Source organism: Clinocottus analis, unplaced genomic scaffold (genome assembly GCF_023055335.1).
Source record: "Clinocottus analis isolate CAN_PGR_092001 unplaced genomic scaffold, fCliAna1.0.p SCAF_15, whole genome shotgun sequence".
In the NCBI taxonomy this organism is placed as follows: domain Eukaryota; kingdom Metazoa; phylum Chordata; class Actinopteri; order Perciformes; family Cottidae; genus Clinocottus; species Clinocottus analis.
The window spans coordinates 7342774-7364553 of NW_027175876.1; the positions used below are offsets into that span (position 1 = coordinate 7342774).

At 40.3% G+C, this 21780-nt stretch overlaps 2 protein-coding genes across 3 annotated transcripts; one reads left to right on the forward strand and one right to left on the reverse strand.

Annotated features, from left to right (window-relative positions):
* Nucleotides 1–293: 293 nt before the first annotated feature.
* Nucleotides 294–12166, forward strand: snx3 (sorting nexin 3). The gene is made up of 4 exons (XM_068576920.1): nt 294–484; nt 8220–8315; nt 8685–8809; nt 11644–12166. The coding sequence occupies exons 1-4, from the start codon at nt 323–325 to the stop codon at nt 11747–11749; spliced, it is 489 nt and encodes a 162-aa protein (XP_068433021.1). The 5' UTR covers nt 294–322; the 3' UTR covers nt 11750–12166.
* A 1128-nt stretch (nt 12167–13294) lies between these two features.
* Nucleotides 13295–20229, reverse strand: nr2e1 (nuclear receptor subfamily 2, group E, member 1). 2 transcript variants are annotated; one of them, XM_068577203.1, is made up of 9 exons: nt 20087–20229; nt 17449–17594; nt 16644–16731; nt 16137–16372; nt 15556–15702; nt 15201–15297; nt 14905–15054; nt 14571–14676; nt 13295–14327 (listed from the first exon to the last, which is right to left on the reverse strand). In XM_068577203.1, exons 1-9 carry the CDS (start codon nt 20145–20147, stop codon nt 14165–14167), a joined length of 1194 nt encoding a protein of 397 aa, XP_068433304.1. In that variant the 5' UTR covers nt 20148–20229; the 3' UTR covers nt 13295–14164. The 2 variants fall into 2 exon arrangements, with proteins under 2 accessions (XP_068433304.1, XP_068433303.1); XM_068577202.1 differs by having other exon boundaries at nt 16128–16372.
* Nucleotides 20230–21780: the final 1551 nt, after the last annotated feature.

Below are 21780 nucleotides of genomic sequence, written 5' to 3' on the forward strand. Positions count from 1 at the left end.
CAGCGCTCTGGCCTTTTCAAGCTCGCGATAGTGAGACACAGTGCCATACCGGAAGTCTCCTATTTTGCCTTCAATATCAAAGTTACTCTTATACCTTTTAGATGTGTTAGCAATGTAATCACTTGGAAAGTACATATACAAACATAGCATATGAAAGGGGATATACATCTTTGATATAAAGTGTCGTTTTTGTCTATATTTGTTTTTACGCGGAGATAACATCTACCAAGTGTTTTATTTTGAAGGTCACCAACGGGATGTAAATACTTGTATTCTCGCTGACTTAACTGACTATTCCAGCTGCTCGAAGGACAGGGGAGAAATGGCTGATACCATAGCTGACACAAGAAGGCTCTTTTCTAAGCCTCAGAATTTAAATGACGCTTATGGACCCCCAAGTAATTTTCTAGAGATTGATGTGAGCAACCCTGAGACCATCGGAGTTGCCAGGACAAGATATACTACGTATGAAGTCAGACTGAAGGTGAGCCTGCAGAAACAAGTAGCTTTAAGCTAGCTACCTGAGCAACCTAACGTTATTCCTGTCGTCAAAATAAGTATTGACTTTTGACATCAAGCACACCGCTGTCAAAAAGACGGACGTGTAATAACGACGTCGATATTCAAATGTATGAGTGATTATCTACAAAGAGGAGGTGCTTAGTGCAGATGAGTTAACCAACGTTAGCAAGCGGGCTAGTAGCTCGTCAAACTAGCTAGTTGGTTAGCTCGCTGACATTGCGCTAACGAGTTAACGTTAGATACTGACGTTAGCGATGGGTCGATGTTATTTAATTAAATATTTTATGTGATCGAAAGCTTTGTACAACAATGTTAACAAGTACAACTACTTCATTGTAGTTTCATTTAATGGTAACAGACATGTTGGTATCGCTCTGCTAATCAAGGGAATTTGTTTACATGAACCCTAAATGTTTTTCCACAGTGTTGTGACAGTGCAGCTGTTTTACCCATTCACACCCAAGTCACATGTCGTCACATAAAAGTTATATAACCCACTGAGCAAGCTGAAAAAACGATGATAAAATAACTGCTCTTAAAAGTTTTTAAGCCTTTCCGAGCAGTTCAGAGTTGAACTCCAGCCACACCCCATTTTCTGACCGCAAAGAATAGATAACATAATTGCTTGCCATACACTTAATGCCCAACCTAAAACACCTGTATGACCAAATGATCTGCTTTTTCTTTTTATGTACATATACTAATGTTATTTTAGTGAGATGTTGGTAGGTGTAATAAGGTTCACTTGACCTGACTTTACTGGTTATTCATCAAAAGTCGTCCAAAGTAGTGGGCCAAAGGGGAACATAACACAGCATGTCAGCTTTTCTGGAACTGGAGACAGGATGTAGTATGCATCCTGATCCTTTCCAGTCTCTCCCACCCCCCTCAACACATTTCCTTCCTCCTACTCTTCTGAAGAACTTATAGTGGAGAACAAATGATTGTACTCTGTAGTTTGTAGTCAAAATATACATTTAACTCTAAATATTTTAAGTTCCATGAGGTGCTTCATTTGTAAGGTGGACAAAAAAATACTTAAAAAAACATTTTTAACATTTTACAGAAAAAAAAATAAAACTATCAAATCCACATACAAAAGCTAAGAATATAAACCTATAGTAAGAGCTGAGGGAAAAGTGTAACAGTGTATACTGCTGGTGGTGTCTGCATTTACATTACTGTGAAGAAGCATGTGGGTTTAAATGCTTGTGCTACACATGCGACTATTGGCTGACACTGTCCAGAAGAAATGTTATTGAGAAATCAGGGAGGAGAATAACGGTTATACAATCTTGGCTATTGCAAAATACAGATCCTGTGTATTTTTTTGGATGGTTTCATGTGTCAATGATCATACTAAAATAATGACAACAAAAAAACATCGCTACCAATATGTTTTAGAACTTTTGACCATATCACACAGTCTTTATCAGCAGACAGGAGTTTGCTCAGTTGTCATCGAACTGTCAATGTTCAAACGTAACCCACATGAACAAGACATCCTGTGTATAGGGCAATGAAAAGTTTGAACATCTACAGTTCAATCACACCAGAGCAAACTCAATGAGTTGCTGAAGACGGTCAAAGGTTAAAAGCTATAGAGCAAAGCAACTTTAAGGGCCTTGGACCTTATTTTGTGTTTGATTTGTTTTTCACCTCCCAAGGTCAAGAACGAATTGTCAAGCCTATATTAGGCATTGTTTCAGTGCTCACTGCTCAGTTAAAATATGATCAGCTCCAAGAGTTTTTATCTAGTAGGTGGCCAACACAAACATACAAGAAAGTGGTATGATTATCTTCATAATGGAACCGTTTTCAAGACATTTGCACACTTCATTTTCCATCATGTTTGTCACCAAATGAAATGTATTGAGTGTGAAATTGTCACTCAGCCTGATTGCCCAATCGCTTATCTTTAAATTGTCATTACAGTTGACTGACACCCCTGTAGTTAGTGGCCTGAAGTATTTAGATTGGTGAGCAGCTCTAAAGTATTTATAGTTGCGCTTTACCTTAAAGAAATGGGTTGAGGGAAGAGAAGCCGTCTCCAGGCATTAGGGTTGAATATAAGGCTACTGTACTTGATTAGCGTGTAATAATTAGCATATGCGTGTAATCACCATTATTGTGCACCTCATAGCCCTGTGTGACCCTGCTTTGCATAAGACCACAGAAGAAGCGCATCCCTCACTTCTCAACAAACGTGGTGTCAACTTTGCTTTGCATCTCTCCTTCTCCTTTCTTCAGCTTTCTTTAGAAGCATTTTACTCCATCTTCAGCATGTTAAGAGTGTTAGCCACAATGCCTCGGCATGGAATGCATCGACTACGCTTTGCTTTTTTTGTTTCCATGATCTCACTTATAATATTTAGAAACTGTAATTCTATCATGTCATTATGCCAGACAGTTTCTGTTTATAACTCATTCCCTTGTCTACAGTTCCCACTGTTGTCCTGCAATCCACCTCGAACTCGAGAGAGCCCTTGTGGCCGCAGTGAGAGAGTCTGCCTAATCCCCTCATTGAGAGAAGAGAAGAATGAAACAGGCCAGGGTGTGGGGGAGCAGGAGTTTATTCCCCATCCTTACCCCCTACCTCCCCCACCCATGGGAGGGCAGAAAGCCACCCCCTCACCAGCCTCATCACATTGCCCACTTATCCCATTTCACTCCCAGCTGTGTGCAGTCAGTTGCCTAACTCATAATGTGTTACCGAAGCCCCGTTGATAACTATGGTTGAATGTATAGTGGAAACACCACAGCAGAGGCTATATAATTCTAAAATTTAGTTTGACTATATTTAATCGAATGTTAGCGTATGCATTTGGCTTGTAACTCAATGGCAGGGTTTTAATGTTCATCAAGTTCGTGGTGAAAAACACCGTATAAAGATTGGGTTATCCTGTGAGAAGCCAACTGGCTGTGAGGCAGGTCACATCGTTGGTGTTTAAAATCAATGGGATTATTCTGCTTATTTCAGTCAGGTTTTTAAAGAAGTGGAAGCTAAGTTCGTGGTGAAAGGAGGCGGATATCTCATTTTGCCTGAGCGGACTTGTAATGTCCAGAGTCGTGCTCAAACAATGGATTTTTGTTCTCACTTGAATTCCTTCGTTTTAAGCGTAGTTTCAAACATAAAAAGCACAGAAAACCGGTAGCTTTGGTGTCCTTTCTTTTCTGCCCTTGCACATGTTTATCATGTTTCTAATGGACAGAGCTATTCTGTAGGGTAGTATCTTATGACTTGAATGTTTTTATGGGTTTCTAGTTTGAGAGAGGACCTCCTGAAGCAGCGTACTGTATTTGTTTGGACACTCAGCAAACAGGGGGTTGGAGTGGGTGGGTTTGAGGGGGATACACTACACAACCCTATTGTGTATTATAAAAATGTCTTGTCTTTAGTTGGTTCCCATCTCATCCAGAGAGTACATTCAGGGGAGCAAACTTTGGGCTCTCACTTTGTTTATGGATAAGAGTACATAAAAGGCCTCTCACAGCTCTGTCGCTCACTCTCGCTCAGTCTTCTACCCCTCCTCTCCTCTTCTCCCATTGCTTATCCCTCTCTTTCTTTCTCTTTTCCATTTGGGCTACGGGGCGGGTGCCTTTGGTCATTAATAAAATGGGGAGAGATGGGGAGTGGGTGGGTGTGTATGGGGGGTGGGGGGGCTTGTCAGGCACAGTCAAGTGTAATCCAAAGTCTACAGCATCCTCTTCGACAACTATTTTAATGGAAATAGGGAACATATTGTATCAAGGCTACCATATCCTACTTGAAATGACAGTATCAAAAGTGGGAGTTGATACTATGGCAACAAAGCAGCTTTTTGCCAGCTCGGCGAGTCGGAGAGAGGTTATGCTGTCGGGCCGCAGGAGCCGGCGAGCGAGTGAACGAGTGAGTGTATATGGAAAGCAAAGAGCAAAAGACCAAGCCCCAGTGCTTTTGTTCACTGTCTTCCCCCTCCTCATTTTAGAATATGATGCAATGAGAAGGTATTATGTTGCCATTTTTTATGCTATTATTCTGAAAGGAGAGTATACGGGAGGGGTAAGAAGAGGGCACGGGGGAGGTTTAGGATGCATACACTCAAACTTGACTTGATCCATCCTGCTAAAAGCTAATGCATGGTGGCCTTGAACTGTTCTGGCAGGAGATGAGTGATCTTTGTCCCATCTCTCGCTCTTTCTCTGTCTTGTTTTTTTTAAGAGTCCCTCTTCAACCCATTTTCAATGAGCCGAAGGTATTGTATCCCACACATTATGAATCACATGGTCTTCCTATGGAGCAGAGATTGCACCTTGTACACTCCTAATGGAAAGTGAAGATAGAAGGTATAATATGACGAAGCTACATCTAGCTTTATTGTCCATTTTAAAAGAAAAAAAAAAGATACATCTTCTAAACCGGCTTTTAACATGACGTTTTTGTCTTTTTCAAAGTTTGGACGTTGTATTTTTCTCCCTTCGGCTAACTTAATGAGTTTCATGGTCCTTTTCCTTCCTCTTTTATGTTTTATTCTCATGTAGAAACTGAGAGAGCCAAAGTGTGCCTTTTTAGGCAGTTGAGGAAATAGGACTGGTCCCACCTCCCAATCACTGCAGGGCCAGTAAGTTGAGACACTCGGGCCTTAACCTTTAACCAGCCGTGAAGAAAAAAGAAAATGCCAGGGAAACCTTATCTTTGACTTGTAGAGCTCTCATGTGCCGCCTCTTTCAGTGTGTGTGAGGAAGTGAGACCTCTCATTTTTCAGTTATGTCGTTTTCGTTCCTCCCCATGTCCTGCAAGGCCAATCTCTTAATCACAGGGCGACAGGATTGAAAGGCCAGGTGACTTTCTTTCCTTACACTCTCACTGCTAGCTTCATTGTGTGCAGAAGAGTAGAGCGGGTTCGACTGTGTGTGCGCAAAAAACGACTTGAATGCAATGGGCGATTATATCTACATTGTTAACTGTGTGACTGGTCAAACCTCATACTAAACACCTGTGCAGGCATTCTTCATGTACGTCAGTGTGTGCTTGCATGTGGTTAAGTGTTTTCTGTGTGCACATGATGGGATTAGAGTCACGGCGGTGGCAGATTACCTGTAACTGTGATCTGTTGTGGTGGGGATTAACTTTGCGGCGTTTCATGCTGTGAGGTAACATGACGCAGCGGGGACAGGCCACGGTGAGAGGAGAGTGAAGTTAATGCTAGAGCACTGGGGTGATAAAGCTAAGATAATCCACTTTTCCTGTGACCTGAGAAAGACAGAGAGCGAGGGGTTCATTGACAACTTCACCTGGGGAGAACTTTAAATAAGTGGGAAAGAGAAGTTTCCAGCACTGGTGAGTCACATGAAAGCCCAGTGGAAAAGAGGGCGTGTGCATGCACCGCAAAGTTCATAAAACGATACCAGATACAAAATCATTTGTTTGTTTTTGAAAAATAACTGCAGGGCCGGTGGTGGTGGTTGAAAACAAAGCTTGTGTCACGGGGTCAGAGTGAAACAGCTTTTGTTACAATAAGCACTGAAGTTAGGGCCTAATCAAATGAGTTTGTAAAGCAGAATTAGAAATCAGGTGGTATCGCATACAGAAGATAATGTAACTATCAACGTTCACAACACAAGACAAGTAAACTGTAAAACAGTTATGTAGGGACAGGGTAAGACCTGTTTCCTCTACAAACTACAGAGATGATAAAGAACAGTCTGCTGTTGGAAAAAGAAGCTTAAATAGTGTGATGGTCCTATCCCTGATTTTGTTTTCATCCAAAGTAATGCTGTTAGTTTATTAGCACCACAGCTTAGAATATAGCAATAATACAACACGTCCGCAATAAATCCAACCTTCATAAAAGTTGTGGTAATAGTAGGCTGAAGTCTATGGTATACTTTACATTTTACAGATGTTTCTGTTTCTCAGCCTACCTTCCATTGACAAAATGGAATGGGGGAAAAAATAGAAACAAGTAATCTAAGAGCCTTACAAACTACATCCACCAAATTATGAAAATATATGTAATGCAGGACTGCACTAGTTTTAGTAATGTGTTTATAATGGTGTGATGAATGTATACTGTGACATAAACCAAGATTATCTTTCAGTGATTTTAAGATTTGTTTTACAGTCAAACAGGAAATCAGTCGGTTGAAAGGCAGCTCTCATTGTCATTATCTAAATTTTATCAAACGAGTTTGCACGTTCCTACCAAATCTGGGAATCCATCATTTTTGACTGAAGAGAGGAGAGCGCAAAGAGAGAATAAAACAAATGCCTGCATTTTCCCCATTGAAACGCCACAAGAGGAGTCTCAAGGGCAGAAATTCTGACTTATTATCGCAGAGCAAGGGAAATAAAGAGGAAAAAGACTGAATGGGAGAGACCATGAGAGTGAAAAGACCACTCCTGCTCTCCCTCCTCCTCAATTAGTCCTGCACAGACCAGATGAAGCACCCAACCCCTCTAGTTGTTCTGCTCTTCCTTTATGACCACGTACACCGCCTCCCTCTCTTTTGTTCAGCCATTTACTCAGCCTTCCAGTTAACGCTCCATCCCCTTTACTGCACACAGTCAGTCGGCTGCTTATCGATCCGTCTGCAGCTCACACTGTATTCATGCTGCACCTACTGGCTCGATTGCTTTTCTCTCGGGATTCCTTCTTCCATGAATTCTGACCTTCTGTGAATGTGGCCTGCCAATGAAATGCTCATTCACTCCCGCCCCCCTCTCCTCCTGCCCTCCTCCCCCTCCCTCTGTTTGTGCATTGTCATGCGATGGCCATGTGCTGTCAGGACTATTGAAGAGATTTGGCATTGTGCTGTAATGTGCCGTTTGCTCAATGTTCTGTCAATGTCGAAACATCTTGCCCTTCTAATATGAAATTCACTCTCAAGTGCTTGTCAACAGTGGCTTAGAATTATGCACACATCTGTGCTTTGGTGGACAATAACATGCAAAAAAAATGGCTAAAAGAATTGGAGTGCAACCTTGGTGAGCAAAACATAAGTGATGTTTTTTGCGTACATAAAATTCAATTATGGATAGGAAAACCTCTATATACTGTACATAGGCTGAAACATTTGTTGATTTATTAATTAGTCAATGATCATACAAGTTAAAAGCAGCAATTTTGATAATTGATTTTTCTAAAGGGACGATTTCAACCAGCGTGGTATCGTTGCAGTGTCGGCATTATGTAAAAATGAATGCTTGTCTTCCCTCTGTGTGACCGAAGTTCCTCGCTTACGGAGCTATAACGCATTTCGCTTCATTCCACAGATGCTCGCCAGCTGGACTGTTTCAAAATTAGCAATGTTTCTTGTAATTTACACAACAAATGCCAAAACCTTTCTGGTCTTTACTTTTCCAATGGGAAGCTTTGCCGTTTTTCTCTTATATTATGTTATTATGAATCGGAATATATTTAGGTGCAGACAAAACAAAAACATGTTTCGGTGCAGACAAAACAAGCAATATTAGTTTGTCTGAGGATGAAACCATTAATGGTTGCATTGCTGCTATACTGACACTACAGTATTTGTTGCTACTAAATGGGATTTGAAGCACTGGCTAAACGTGGGCTCCCAGAATTAAAGACCATCTCTGTCATTTCATGAAAAAATTTTCTTCCATCTGCAGGTTAATGGAAAGTGTGTCTGTAAATCTAGGTAACACTTAAAGACAGCTGTATAGCAATTTACAAACTTGTGTGTGTCCACAGACCAACCTACCAATCTTCAAGCTGAAGGAGTCTAGTGTACGGAGGCGGTACAGCGACTTTGAGTGGCTCAGAGCAGAGCTGGAAAGGGAGAGCAAGGTGAGCCATTGTGGGGAACTCGACACAAAGGTTTTGGAGTACTACACAAAGTACTTGGCTTATTAAATCAGCATATGACATTGATCACATATGCAATGTTTTTGTATGTGAGAAAAAGTTGTTAAAAAACAAATCATTGCAGTTTTTAAAAATTTTTTTTTAAAGAAGATCCAAATGGGTTTGTCCCCCAGACTTTGTCCCGTCTCATTGTTAGCCTTTGAAATGGCCCATAATGATGTTCTCACCAGATTATTCCAGTCCATGATGATCATAGTTCAATGAGCTCTTTTACGTTTTACTTTGGTATTAATAAGTCATATTTGCCTGTTTAGCTGCTGTTGATTTTCTGTGAATGCTCTTTTATCGCAGGTGGTCGTCCCACCTCTCCCAGGAAAAGCTCTTTTCCGGCAGCTTCCGTTTCGAGGGGATGATGGGATATTTGACGACTCTTTCATAGAAGAGCGGCGGCAGGCTCTGGAGCAGTTTCTCAACAAGTAAGCCTTTCCACATCTTCTCCCTCTTCCTTCTGTTCCTTCTCTACTTTGCCATGAGCTTAAAACAATTCATCCTTCACATTTCTTTTCTTTGTAGCAGCGGTTGTTTGCACCTCTTGCCTTAGTGAGGTATTATTTCAACTCTCAAGAACAATAAAACACTTTGTGCAATAAGTGGATTCAACTTTTTCACTTCTCTCCATATTGTTAACAAACTGAACCGGCAGAGACAGGCAGGTCTTTTTTCTCCCTATCCTCCTTAATTCTCTGTTATAATTACCTCGCAAAGGAAAAGAACAACCAAAGAGGACTCAAGTGTGCACCCCCACAACATCATTTTTCCCACATTTGTTTTATTGTTGATGCATAATTTATGATAATTGCAGCTGAAATTACAGCGCGTGGTTCCATTGGATCGTGTGTGTACCTCTGCTTATTTTTGATCCAGCGCGTCCTCATTTTCAGCTGTAGAACAATAAAAGTTACAGTGTGATTGTAATTATTTGCTTTGATTGCAGACTTGGCCATTATCTTTGTTTCATGTGCAAATGCATCAATGTTTCCTTTTTGAATATTAAGTGCTCAAAGACAGTTGAGAAAATGATAATCCATAAATATGTTTTTTTTTTTTAAGGAAGATGGGTATGTGTTGGTAATTAAGATTTTGCCCCCCTCACGTCCTATGAATGAAACCCTGCTGTTGATCATGTCATTGTTCAGACTTCATGCTGCCCGATGTGGCTGGCAGCATTGTTTAATCTGTGATTGAGAGCATTGTGAAGAGGAAATGTTTTGGAATGGTAAACATGATTGTCGCTCTGAAACAAGTGAGAGGGAGGAGAGGAGATAACCATCAGTTTTTGATTAGACTAGTCAAACATAATTCATGCTTCAGGTACACACGATGGGCTTCTTTCCTACTTCAAAAAAAAAAAAAAAAGAAGTAAGCAATGTCTTGACATTTTAACATGCTTCAGCTGCACCGTGTCCTCCAATGACAACGTCTCAAGTTCCAAAAGCTATTAAACAGGGTATGTTGAGGCACAGGCACGCTCTCTCCAGTGATTGCCCTGCTATTAGACCACCGTCAATGCTTCCCCCGAGCCGCTTAATTTGTCTAAAATATTTCCCGTGAGAGGTTAAGATGGATGCATATGTACGATGTCATCATGTGATTTTGTTCTGAGAAATTTACCGTTTGGGAAAAAAAACGGGATTCTTTTAGGGTCTCAGGTGCACTGGCTTGTTCTCGTTAAGCTCCTTTTGCGTCTGAAGGGACATTGATTGAAGTCTAATGTCAAAGTGGCTTTAACAGAGAGAACAAGTCCCAGTCATACAATATTTTTGGTACGATTTATACAGTGTTTTCTGTATGATAGGTAATAAAGGGTATAACAAAATGCAGATTAATTTAAGCATTCATTGGATAATAAATATGGATGTGGGAGAAGACACATTGACCAAAGCCTCAAGGTAAACTTAGCCTAAGTTGTGTGTAAAAGTTAAATCTGCAGTTCAGGCCCTGTACAGTATGGATGGTCAAAGTTTTCAAGATGTCAGTAAAACGCTTCATCAATAACACTGACTCTCACCATCATGCAGGCTTCATCACCATTAACTTGATTTATTAATGCCATATTGATTACTAAATTTTGCAGAGATTGTTAGATGGAAGCCTACGGTTTCATTGCAGCCTCGTGGTCAAGATGGACACTGTGTGCTCGCAGCATTCCCGGTCCAACGAGAGACTTTTTATGTCCAAAACCCAGGCTAAACACCAACTCTCAGCAGGTTTTGAGTTTTTCGTCTTTAGTACTAAATGTTATTAAAGAGACAGTAGAGTGATGCCATTATATAAGAGGAGTAGCATGCAATAAAGGTTCCTTTCCTCGATGCTACCAATGTGCCGCAAACTGTTTTTGTGTGTCTGACTCTATTCTCCCACAATGCTTTGCACAAAAGAAATGGACAAAATAAAAGATAACAGTTGATGTTGGTTGTTTGTGAAATGGCTGGAACACCTCATATAATAAAAACATAACTATTTCAGTTTTGGAGCAACATTAATTGGCAGCATCATTCTCTGTTGATATAAAAAAGAATGTTGACTAACAATTTCCATGTAGTATGACATTAGGACACATTATATATCTACACTGTCAGCTGTCAATTAAAGGCAAAAATCAAGAATTATCTTTTTTTTCAAGGCCGTGAGCATATAATGGCATTTTTTTAAAATATGGTTTTCTTTATATAACAGGTTGACACTAGGCATCAATTCTAACTTGCATCAGAGCATTATGTTGTGCAGTCATTTATAGTTTTATGTATATTTGAAACATGGGAAGATGTTTGACACGGTTGTTTAACTGTGCAGCTTATTGTAAGCAAATCAGTCGTGTTTTTTTTTTTTTTTTTACTCTAAGCTTCTCTGTGCTTTGTTGTCAGTCTGACTGCCTGTGTGTGCCTTTAAGTGCAAGTGAGTGTATCTCACTGGCGAGTGGCTACCTGCACTGCCCTGATACAGCATTTACAGCTGATATTGCATGCCTTACCAACAGCCCACCCTCTGGTTCCCCCCTTGGTTAACGCTGTTAGCTCTTTCAGCACTGTTGCTGTTGTTTACACTGCTACACTTCTAACACCATTAAATACTATCGACAATAGATGCTGAATCTACGCTCTGATTTTTGCATCTAGCGGTACATTTTTTACTGTGTCGTTCATGTGTGTACTCCAGTCCAAAGGTGCATTCTTGTTTCCATGTCTCCAAGTCGTGTCTTTGAACTTGTCTCTCAGGTTTCAAACCTGCCTTTTGCTCTTGTGTGTTTCAGAGTGGCAGGTCACCCTCTAGCTCAGAACGAACGATGCCTGCACATGTTTCTACAGGACGAGTCTTTGGACAAGAACTACACCCCATCCAAAATCAGACAAGCCTGAAGGAAAAAACGATGGTTCTGCTTGGCCTGCTCTGCCTCGGCCCCACTCAGTCCAGCTTAGCCCGACAACCCAAAGCTCTCTTCACTGCTCCAGGTTTCTTTCAGACAAACATTTAAATGACAGCTTCCCCTTTCTGCGCCCTCCAAAATAATATTGTTCACTTTTAGTTTAATTAGTAATTATCAGTTATCAGTGTTTGTTTTTCACTTTCTAATTGGAGTCAAGAATGTTCGACACATACCTGGTTGACAGTAATTTATAGTAATTTCATTTTTATGTCTGGAAATGCCACTAACATGGATATATTATGTATTTATCATTTAGCTATGTCTTGAATATTCATTTATATAAAAACATTTAATGAACGATCTGTGTATGCAAAGCTCTTGAATCAAACCCACAGAGTTAAATATATATATATATATATATATATATATATATATATATATATATATATATATATATATATATATATATTCATTCAATACTGGCATGTTGCGCACTATGATTAGCAACTAAACAAACACACACGCACATATAATTGATGGGCCTTTACGCTCAAATCACACTTAGTTGATCCTCTCTTAAAGAGGAAGCATGTGTGTGTATCGACCAGCACCTGCCCAGTTATCACAATGATTTTCTAGTATGAAAGAAGTAATTTACACAGAGGGAACTGCAGTATTTCTACTGGCTATATATGCATTTTGAGATTTGTATACTGCTGTGCCATTTTTGTTTATTTTGAAGATTTTCCAATAAAATAGGTGAAATGTCTCCCTGCATGATTACATTTGTTGAGTTGGACTGTTGACCTTTCAAACAAGCAAGATGCCACAACCATTACAGCTAACTCCAAAGGGATTATTCCATTACTTATTTAATGAAAACATAATCTGTCATTTTCATCACCAAGGAAGTGTAGGCCGGCAGCCAATAGAAGTTTAATTAAACTGTCCTGAGAGTTTATTTAGAATAGAGTAGGCGACGTCTACAGGGGACTCTGTAACCTTTTATAAAGGTGCAAAACGCATGGTAATCCCCAAGTAATGAATTACACTTTGTCACTTAATGCATGGATTATTGCAAGATGTATCATGATCAAATCAGACTTTACAGATAACTGATCGTTAGTTTAATTAGCTTGAATCCTGTGGCCTGAGTCTAAAAAAAAAAAGCGAAACAGTACTTGTTCTGTAACACTGATACTTTGTGAATTTACATTAATCGGTTCAGAAAGGTGAAACGTGAGGCTGATCAAATGCATCAATCTGAAATGCCTTTTTAAAAAAAAAAAAACTTGGTTCCAGCTAATTTTAAAAAGACAATCCTTAGTTGCATAAACTCAGCGCCTCCATTTCTTAGACCTTATATCTTGCACACATCTTGCATTCAATCTGTTAATTTGTTACTTAAGAATGTGTTTTATTCCCTTTTGATATATCATTACTGGGAACTCTTTGGAATTTATACTTTATGTTGATAACAAAATGTAGATCTGACTAGAGCATCACCACTGTTTCAGCTGGTAGTTTTATATCTGAAAGCAGTTTATTTCAGTGTTTTATTCTCTCTGTTACAACTCTATAAATAGTTATAACTCCATATATTTACAACAGAATAAAAACATCACAGGCCACAAAAACATTTCCAAGTGCTGAATATTTGTATCCAGTGTTAGTGCCTAATTTCAAAAAGTCCATCTAAAACAGCCTCAAACAGGACGCACCAACACAAAAATGACAGTTACCACTTAAACACAAACACCATCTTCAGATGAATGTAGTTTTACAGTCAGGAGGCAATGCAAGCATATCCTTAATGTCTTCCCCCCGTAATTCTTCAGAGTTGGCGCCTCTTCTTCTTTGCCCCGTGCGTTTGGTTTCAGCACCAGATTGAAGGAAAGCGATTCAGATCCCCCATTACGCATGCGTCATCTTTTTTCTTCTTCTTTCTCTTTTGGTTTCCTCCATTAGGATTGATCACAGCAATAAAAGACTAAATTGGTCGTCAAGCTCATTGGTCTCACAGACACTCGAAACAATTCTTAATATATAACATTTCTTTGTCAGATATACTTGGCAGATGCTCTCCGGAGTCTTTAGGCGATATTTAAACACCGTGGGCTGCCTGTACCCACCCACACCTGGGACTTTGTTCAGTATCACATAGGTAATGCTAATGAAAGTTACAGGCTATTCTTTAACTAGAGCAACTGTTAACAGGCTACTTGGTGATTTCCGGCTGTGTTGCAGTCAGAGCCTAGGCCTCAATAGTCTATTTTAAGACAGCCTCAAAGATTTTCTGCTCAGCAATAATTCAACCCATGGCTACACCTGCTGCGATTTGACGTTCTGTCGACTGCGGTGTGGGCCTCTGGGCCTTCAGCTCAAGTCTTTTCAAGATGGCAAGAATTCATATATCGCTGGACTTGTACATATCGGAGAGGAGCCTGGTGATGGGGACGTTGCCGATGGTCTTCTTGAAGAACACCTCCTCTATGGTGGTCGGGCCCACCGAGCGGAGCGCCGGCAGCAGCAAGAGCAGCTTTCCGAAGCGACACGGCTGAGTCGGGTATCTGAAACAAGCCACTGGGGTCAACAACAGCCTCTCGCGCCGGTGCTATGTAAGCCTATCCAATTAACGCACACCTGCAGCTAATTAAAAATGAGGTTCAGCCGCGCACCTGTTCACAATTACAGTGGCGTATTGCCTTATTAACTTTAGAATGAAGCTGTTAATATATGCAGGAGACGGTTCAACATAAGCGTGAAATAACATAGTGATTGATTGATTGATTGATTGATTGATTGGATTTTACCTGGTGTGTATGTAGCTGTTGAGGGTGAGCTGTGCCTCGTCTTGCAGTGCAGCAATGGCGCTGGCGTTGCGGAAGCTTCTTAATTCGGTGTTGCCGTGCGTCGGAACTATAAGACAGAGGAAGGGCTTTAGATATCAAAAAGGTGTTGTATTACACGATTATGTACATGCATTCATTGCAGAAGCTTTAGGGAACTTTTTGTGGAAATAACAACTTCCGGTAAAAACAAATAAATAAAAAAAACCGTTTAACCCGGTTAAATTAGAAAACGGTAAAAAAAAATAAAAAAAAAAAAGAAGAAGAAAAAAAAGCCCATTACGATAAAAGCACTCACCGGCTTTAAATGTCACGATACATTTCAAACACGCAAACTCTGTTGCATCGAGACGCATCTGTCTGAATCTGGTCACCACCTCTTGAAGTGCTTGTATTTCAGATATGATCTTATTCATCCGCTGAGACTCTGTGTTTTCGGTGTTCATTCCTACGAATACATATGGAGAAAATGTCATTATGCAGGACAACATATGCACTCACTGCCTGATCGTATTGGCACACGTAACACAGGCGGCTGATGAGGCGTTTTCAGTGTTCTGTCGTCATCAGCTTTCTTGTGCCTCGTTAACGTACCAGAAACAGCAAGAAGGGTGCTGGAGTCCACCGGAATGGCCCATTGCGCGATGCCCAGAACAAACAATTCCCTCCAAGCGTCCTCCAACAGAATCAGCTGCAAAGAGTGAACATTGTGGTAAACTGCACACCACAATGAATACATCGATTGATTGGTTGCATTTTTAATCGTATAAAGTACCAATGCAACTATTGCGTAAGTATGGATATTTCTAGGAGAGTCCGTATTTTAAACATACATGTATTAAAATAAAAAATATCTTAAACGTCAGTTGTGGAACAAATCAACATCTGTTAGTTTGGCATGCCTGTTGCTCATTTAAAAGGTCCTACACTAATGGGCTCCAAAGCGTACCTGGTCAGATAAGGGGAGGGTGGAGAATGCGGGAACACTCTTGGCCCACTTGATGCTCATGAAGAGGAGGCGCGCCGCTGACTCGCACACAGACTCCGTTGCCACCTCGTAGAGGTACAGAGGGGTGCCGCTGACTTCGTGAGGATACTGGAGGACAGGACAACATCATGTATCAGTCTATGTTAGAATGAAACACAGTTCACTGAGTGGAGAACAACAATAAAGGTCAAATTCCAAGCCCTAGCACCTGGTTTAGTGTTACTTGTGGTGGGTTTACAGTAAGAAATAGGCGGATTTGCTGCTAAATCGGGGAAAGAATTTCAACTTCTAACCCTTACGGAGAAAACTGTAATCCTATAATAACATTTTGGAAGGTTATTATACAAATACCCACGGAGTATCAAAAACCAATAAAGGAATTGTATATTCTGAGAAGTCTAAAGTGCATGAAATGCTATATGTCAAGTAAAAACTATTAAGCAAGCTTTCATTATTTCATTATTTGGAAGTAGAAAACTACTCATAAAATAAGGACAACGGTATTTAATGCAGGAAGAAAACAAAAAACGTACAAAATATACCTTCGGGGTGGGCTGTGCCAGACCCACGATGGCCTGTCTTTCTGGTGTTGTGGATACTCCGCTCATCTCCAGGTTGTGCGGTTCCAGTTGCGTGACCGTGGTGAAGAAGGGAGGGCCGGCCAGAGAGGATCCTGGGAAATGGGTCGTTGATCCGTTCACCTCTTTGTGGCCTCGGAAATATAGGGCGACTTGTTTGCGGATGGTGGACGTCCGGGGCCCCCTCTCGTGTTGAACAGCTGTGAAACGAGACAGCGAGGACACAACGTGAAGGAATGATCTCTGCTGGAGAGAACGGCTTGTTTTAAATTCATGCCACCTTTATTTCATTTAACTAAATAGAAGTGTTAAGGAAAATGAAATGTATCAATTCAAATGCAATGCTGTAACAAGATGAGGTGGCCGAATCACCCACCTGCTACCTATTTTCAGCCTTATTAAACAGCAATAATACGCTTTTCAATGCGGGGCGTCAATGGACAAAGTGATAATTCAATCAGAGCCATTTACCGTCTTTATTCATGTTCACTTCTAGACACTTTTTCAAACGGCACGCTCGGCACTGGTTTCTGTGAGTTTTGTCTACGGGACAGCCACCCTGAGAGAGGGAGAGGGAGAGAGAGAGAGAGAGGGAGAGGGAGGCGGGGGAGAGAAAGGGAGAAACAGACGTCAGTTGAAATTCTCTCATCTTGCACGACCGAAGGCTTCTTGCTATTATCCTCCTGGGAGGCCAATCTGAAGGTGAGAGATCGGGCCATTATCGTGTAGTTATCGAGCTGCTCCCCTGCGGCTCCAGTAGGACTCCTCCCGAAGATAAGTACTCTATCCCGCCCTCTGCTGCCTAAATCCTCCTTCGAGTCATCACATTAGATTGGATTACATCTGGTATAATATAGCAGCGCGGTGTTTAGTCCAATACTTAATGGTCCAGGCATGACACAATTAGGCTCATCAAATGAGACTTCACACGCGCGGCAGAAGGTACAAGCGAATACAATCTGCGCGTAAAATACGTATTCTGTGCTTAAAGCTGGTAATGTTTTTGGATGAGGATCAGAAACGCAGTGTCACTAAAAAAATGCTTCTAATAACAACGAGAATACAAATGTATCTTGATTTAAATGCAGATTACTGATCAAAAATCACTGAGTGAATCATTATGTCATGTGATGGCTTATGTCTCGCTTGATTCTTCCCAATACGATCAAAAATCTACTGACAGTTTGCACCTGACCTGTGTGGAAAGGAGTATGTCGCAGCCTGTAGGACATATTAGGAAGTATAAGGAGTATAAGAACTAAGGAGGAGGCCTCACCTGTGAGCCAGATTTACAGACGTACGTCCTGTTTCTGCGGATGCTCCTCTTGAAGAATCCCGAGCAGCCGTCACAGGCGTAAACACCGTAGTGTTTCCCCGAGCTGCGGTCTCCGCACACTTTGCATGGGATGTCCAGAATCCGACCTGAGAAAGGCCCAAACTTCAATAAGATGCCATTCACTGAATAATCACTCGGCTACAACAGAGTTAATACAAAACTTGAAAAAGTGGTTGCTTTGGAAGTTGAGTTCTGGAGTTCAGTGACTTCAGCTGCTTACTGTGAATATTCAGTAACCCCAAAAATGATTTCGTTTTACACTGTGAAGCTATAGACACATTGTCCTACAAATTACTTTTTTTTTTCGACCCCCCCCCCCCCCCACACACACACACACACTGGACATTGCCCCGAGCTTCGGCCGAGCATGGGAATTCACGGCGCACATTTCAAGAATAAAGTCCGGTGGGAAGCGTCATATCTGAGCTCTCTAAAACAATGGCCTGCGGGTGCACAATGGAGACATTAGGGGAAAGTGTTAACTTAATGATTTTCCCCCATTGAACCTCGTCTGACTGCCTGGATCTCGACAAGCTGCCAACTCCCCTTCATAATGGGACTCGACAGCTGCTTTATTCCGCAGGTCTATAGGCCCCAGGATTAGGGAGTGACACTGCACCATGAGAATAATGCTCACCAACTCGTTTCACCGACTCAAATGAAGTGTATGTAAATCGACCCCGGTGTAGATGAAAAAATGTGATTTTTTTGTGTGAAGATTTTGTATTCAAATCTATTAAAAAAGAAGTATATTTGTATGTAAATGAGAGAGTCTTTTTTTATTCTGGAGGGAAAAGCCGTCTATGTAATTACACTGACGTTTTGCCACCTGCTCATTGATTCACCAGTGACCCGTCAAAAAGGGTAGCATGGGAATAACTACTGAGCAGCAAAAACAATGACTTCAGGAGGAGAATTATAGGGCTTCAATTGCCAGATTATTAAGAATCAGAAGGCCATGTTGGCTATTTAACTGTTGGCCACAGCCGTGTAATTGCAATAAGATAGAGAGAACCAACTTTTATGTAGCATTTACGTCTTAAACGAGTTTATTTGGCCTGTTAAAAGTCATCTTTTCATCGCGAGAGTAATTATACAAAATCAACTGCTTGAATAAGTTATATCCCCACTTGCGGTTCTCCATTGGCCAAGTAGAATCCCCTCATTTATTTTGATGAATGATAAAAATGTTGACTTCATTGGAGTAAATTACGGATTAACATATATTTAATGAATCAAGCACCATATTTAATAAGTCAAGTTAATTTTGTGCACACTCGAAATAGAGGTTTTAGGCGTATTTATATTGAAGTTTCAACGAACCTTGCCCAAACACATTTTATTTGATTTAAAACTGTAGATTGCTGAGAGTCAATTAAATAAAATGGCGCATAATTTTGTTGTGAAGGGGGGAAATGTATTTAATTTCCCGCTGTGGGGGTCCAATTCGTCTCTATTGTGTTGAGTAATTGCTAGAAGATATATGGCATATTCTATTACCGTAATCACCATCATGGCCAAAAAAAAATGGAAATAAAGTTAGCAGGAAAGGTTTTTTACTGACCACCCATAATGTGGGTATGATAACTGAGGGGAAGTAGTTGTAATGTTCTGGTCTTATTGGTTTATTTCTCATTTTAAACATTTGGGTTATTATCAGTACAATCTGAAGACATTTAAGCACTTATAAAAACCACAGAAGCAACTGTATGACGTGGATAACACGTGTGAACAAGGTAAACAACACTGAAAGAAACAGGCAAATACACAGTTAATAGAAATGTCCTATCTTTTGAAACACAACAATAATGTATGCGTTACTCATGAATCTAACTGTGATTTAATTTTAGATTTATTGTAAGGCCGTACAGAGATATAACTGCAAAGGTTAAGACAAAAATATATCTTAATGTCAACCCTTAAGCCACCAGAAATACTTTTAAATAAAACATAGTCAACAATTGTATTAAAAACCACTAGACGCGTTTGTGAGTAATATATACATTATTTTCTTCTTCTTTTATTATTATAATTTTTTTTACAGTAGTAGAGCAATGTACGGTAGCAGACAGATAAGCCATTTGTATTAATTTGTCTAAAATAGGAAACGAGCAATGCAGAAAGAGTAGAATCTCTTTAAAGCATTTAATATCGTATTATCAGCGATTAAATATCTCGCTATTTATACTCTTTGATAGAAGTTGCTGAAAATTTCTTTACAGTCAACAAGTGGCATCTCGGAGGATGTTATTAATTTTCCTTTTGAAAACTTGGTCCACTTCACAAAAAGTATACTTCCACGTTAAGGGATGTCCAACTGAGGCCGCTTTATTATCGGTTAGAGACACAAGTTTACGCAGCCAACTGTGTGTCCTCGGGAGAAGAAACAGCTTTTCCCCACGGAGCACTACTCACATCTCTGCAAGACCACGAGGAACGCACCGGCTTAGTTATTGTAGCTCGGGTGCGTGCTGCACTTAATGTTCATATTTTATATAGAAAGTCCCATCAGATCACTTCCTCTAACACACCGGACACCTCAATATTCTCCAGCAGCAGCAGGGAAGAGAACACTTACTTGATTTGACATTCAGAATATCCAGACAGCCACTTGTTGAGCCGGCGGGTTTGCTCATCATGAACACTCGACTTAACAGCAAAGTTAAGTATGAAAAATGTCTCTTTTCCAATCTCGTTTTTGGAGGAAGAAAAAAAAGATTAAACTCGTGAAACCGCAGCACTTTCCTTGACGTTTTTTTTTTTTTTTTTTTACCGGCGGCGATGAGATCGGCAAGTCAATGTCCCGAGTTGCCCAACTTGACAGAGTAGATCGTCGACCGACGAGCCCAAATTAAGACACACAATTGCACATTGTATCAGGAAAATCTTCGCCTCCGATGCGCAATGGTCCCCTGTACAGAAGAAGAACCGGACTTTAGCGACCGGTTAACGACGACAGCAGCCCTCCAGCTCCGGGAACAACAGCCGGTGCATAAAGTTGGAGAGGGGAAAACGTAACCCGGAGCGCATCCGACGGTGCCAACCCGGCGTGAAAGGAGAAAAATCTAAATTTCGTATATTCTGACAGGTGCAAGCTTGTTAAAACCAGGACACGATGTGACTTTGTGGTGCGAGATCCTCAAATAAGCCTTGGTAATATTTATGAGAAGTGTCAGGGGGAGGTTGGAGGGTGGAGATCTCCACTTCCTTCATCCACTTGGCTTTCTACTCCAAACTCCAGCCTGACGTCACTGGCGTGTGAGCGAGTGTGTCTGTGTATGTGTGAGTGATCGTGTGAATGTGTGTGCGAGTGAAGGGCAATGCCTTGCTCATGGGTAAAAAGGCATTACAAGCACAAAAAAAGACACGTGTTGCACGTATATATATATATATATATATATATATATATATATATATATATATATATATATATATATATATATATATATATATATATATATATATATGTTTTAGCTCCAGGATCATTTATTTAACCAACTCAAAAGATATATGCATTAATAATCCCAATATAAACTTTATCTAAAAACACAATTTCAAATATCTCATATCACGTTGCATATTCAAAATATATCAACAAATGGAACTGAATTGAAGACGTTGCTGCAGAAAACTTGCAGTTATAGGACCATAAACAATATCATAAAAGCTGAGTTATATTGTTTGATCAGTAAGAGAGGGGTGGGGTGGTGATTGAGCTCAGACGTAAAGAAAAAAAGAGTCAATGCTCCTCATTTCCTGCATAAGTGTGTCTGGTTACACATGCAGTCTTTAAGATTAATGGATAAGTGCTTGGTGTTGGTTCATATAGACACTCTCCAGTCACAACTCTCAAATAAATAAGGAATGCATTGTTTTAAATAATGAATTGAATATGTATTCACATATTAAAACTGCGAAATAATATTTTTCATTCAAATTGTCCAAGGTTGTTGCATGTCAGCACATTGTCTCTCCTTTTGTCAGTGTGTTAATTTAAAGCTCATTTTGAGCTTCACTAATCACAGTGTTTTTCAACCTGCTGCACGTGTTAAGCCTGTTATTTTGGCTTATTTACAAAGGATTTACCATCAAATGATGTGATTAGTCTAAGGTTAGAGTTATTCAATTAGACATTAATACACAGACATACAAACGCATATTCAGCACTGTGAAACTCTGGCATGTGATGCAATTATGTATAAAAAAAGGTGTTTTACTAACATGGTAAAAAAACAAACAAAAAACAATAATCTATACATCCAAACAGAAAAT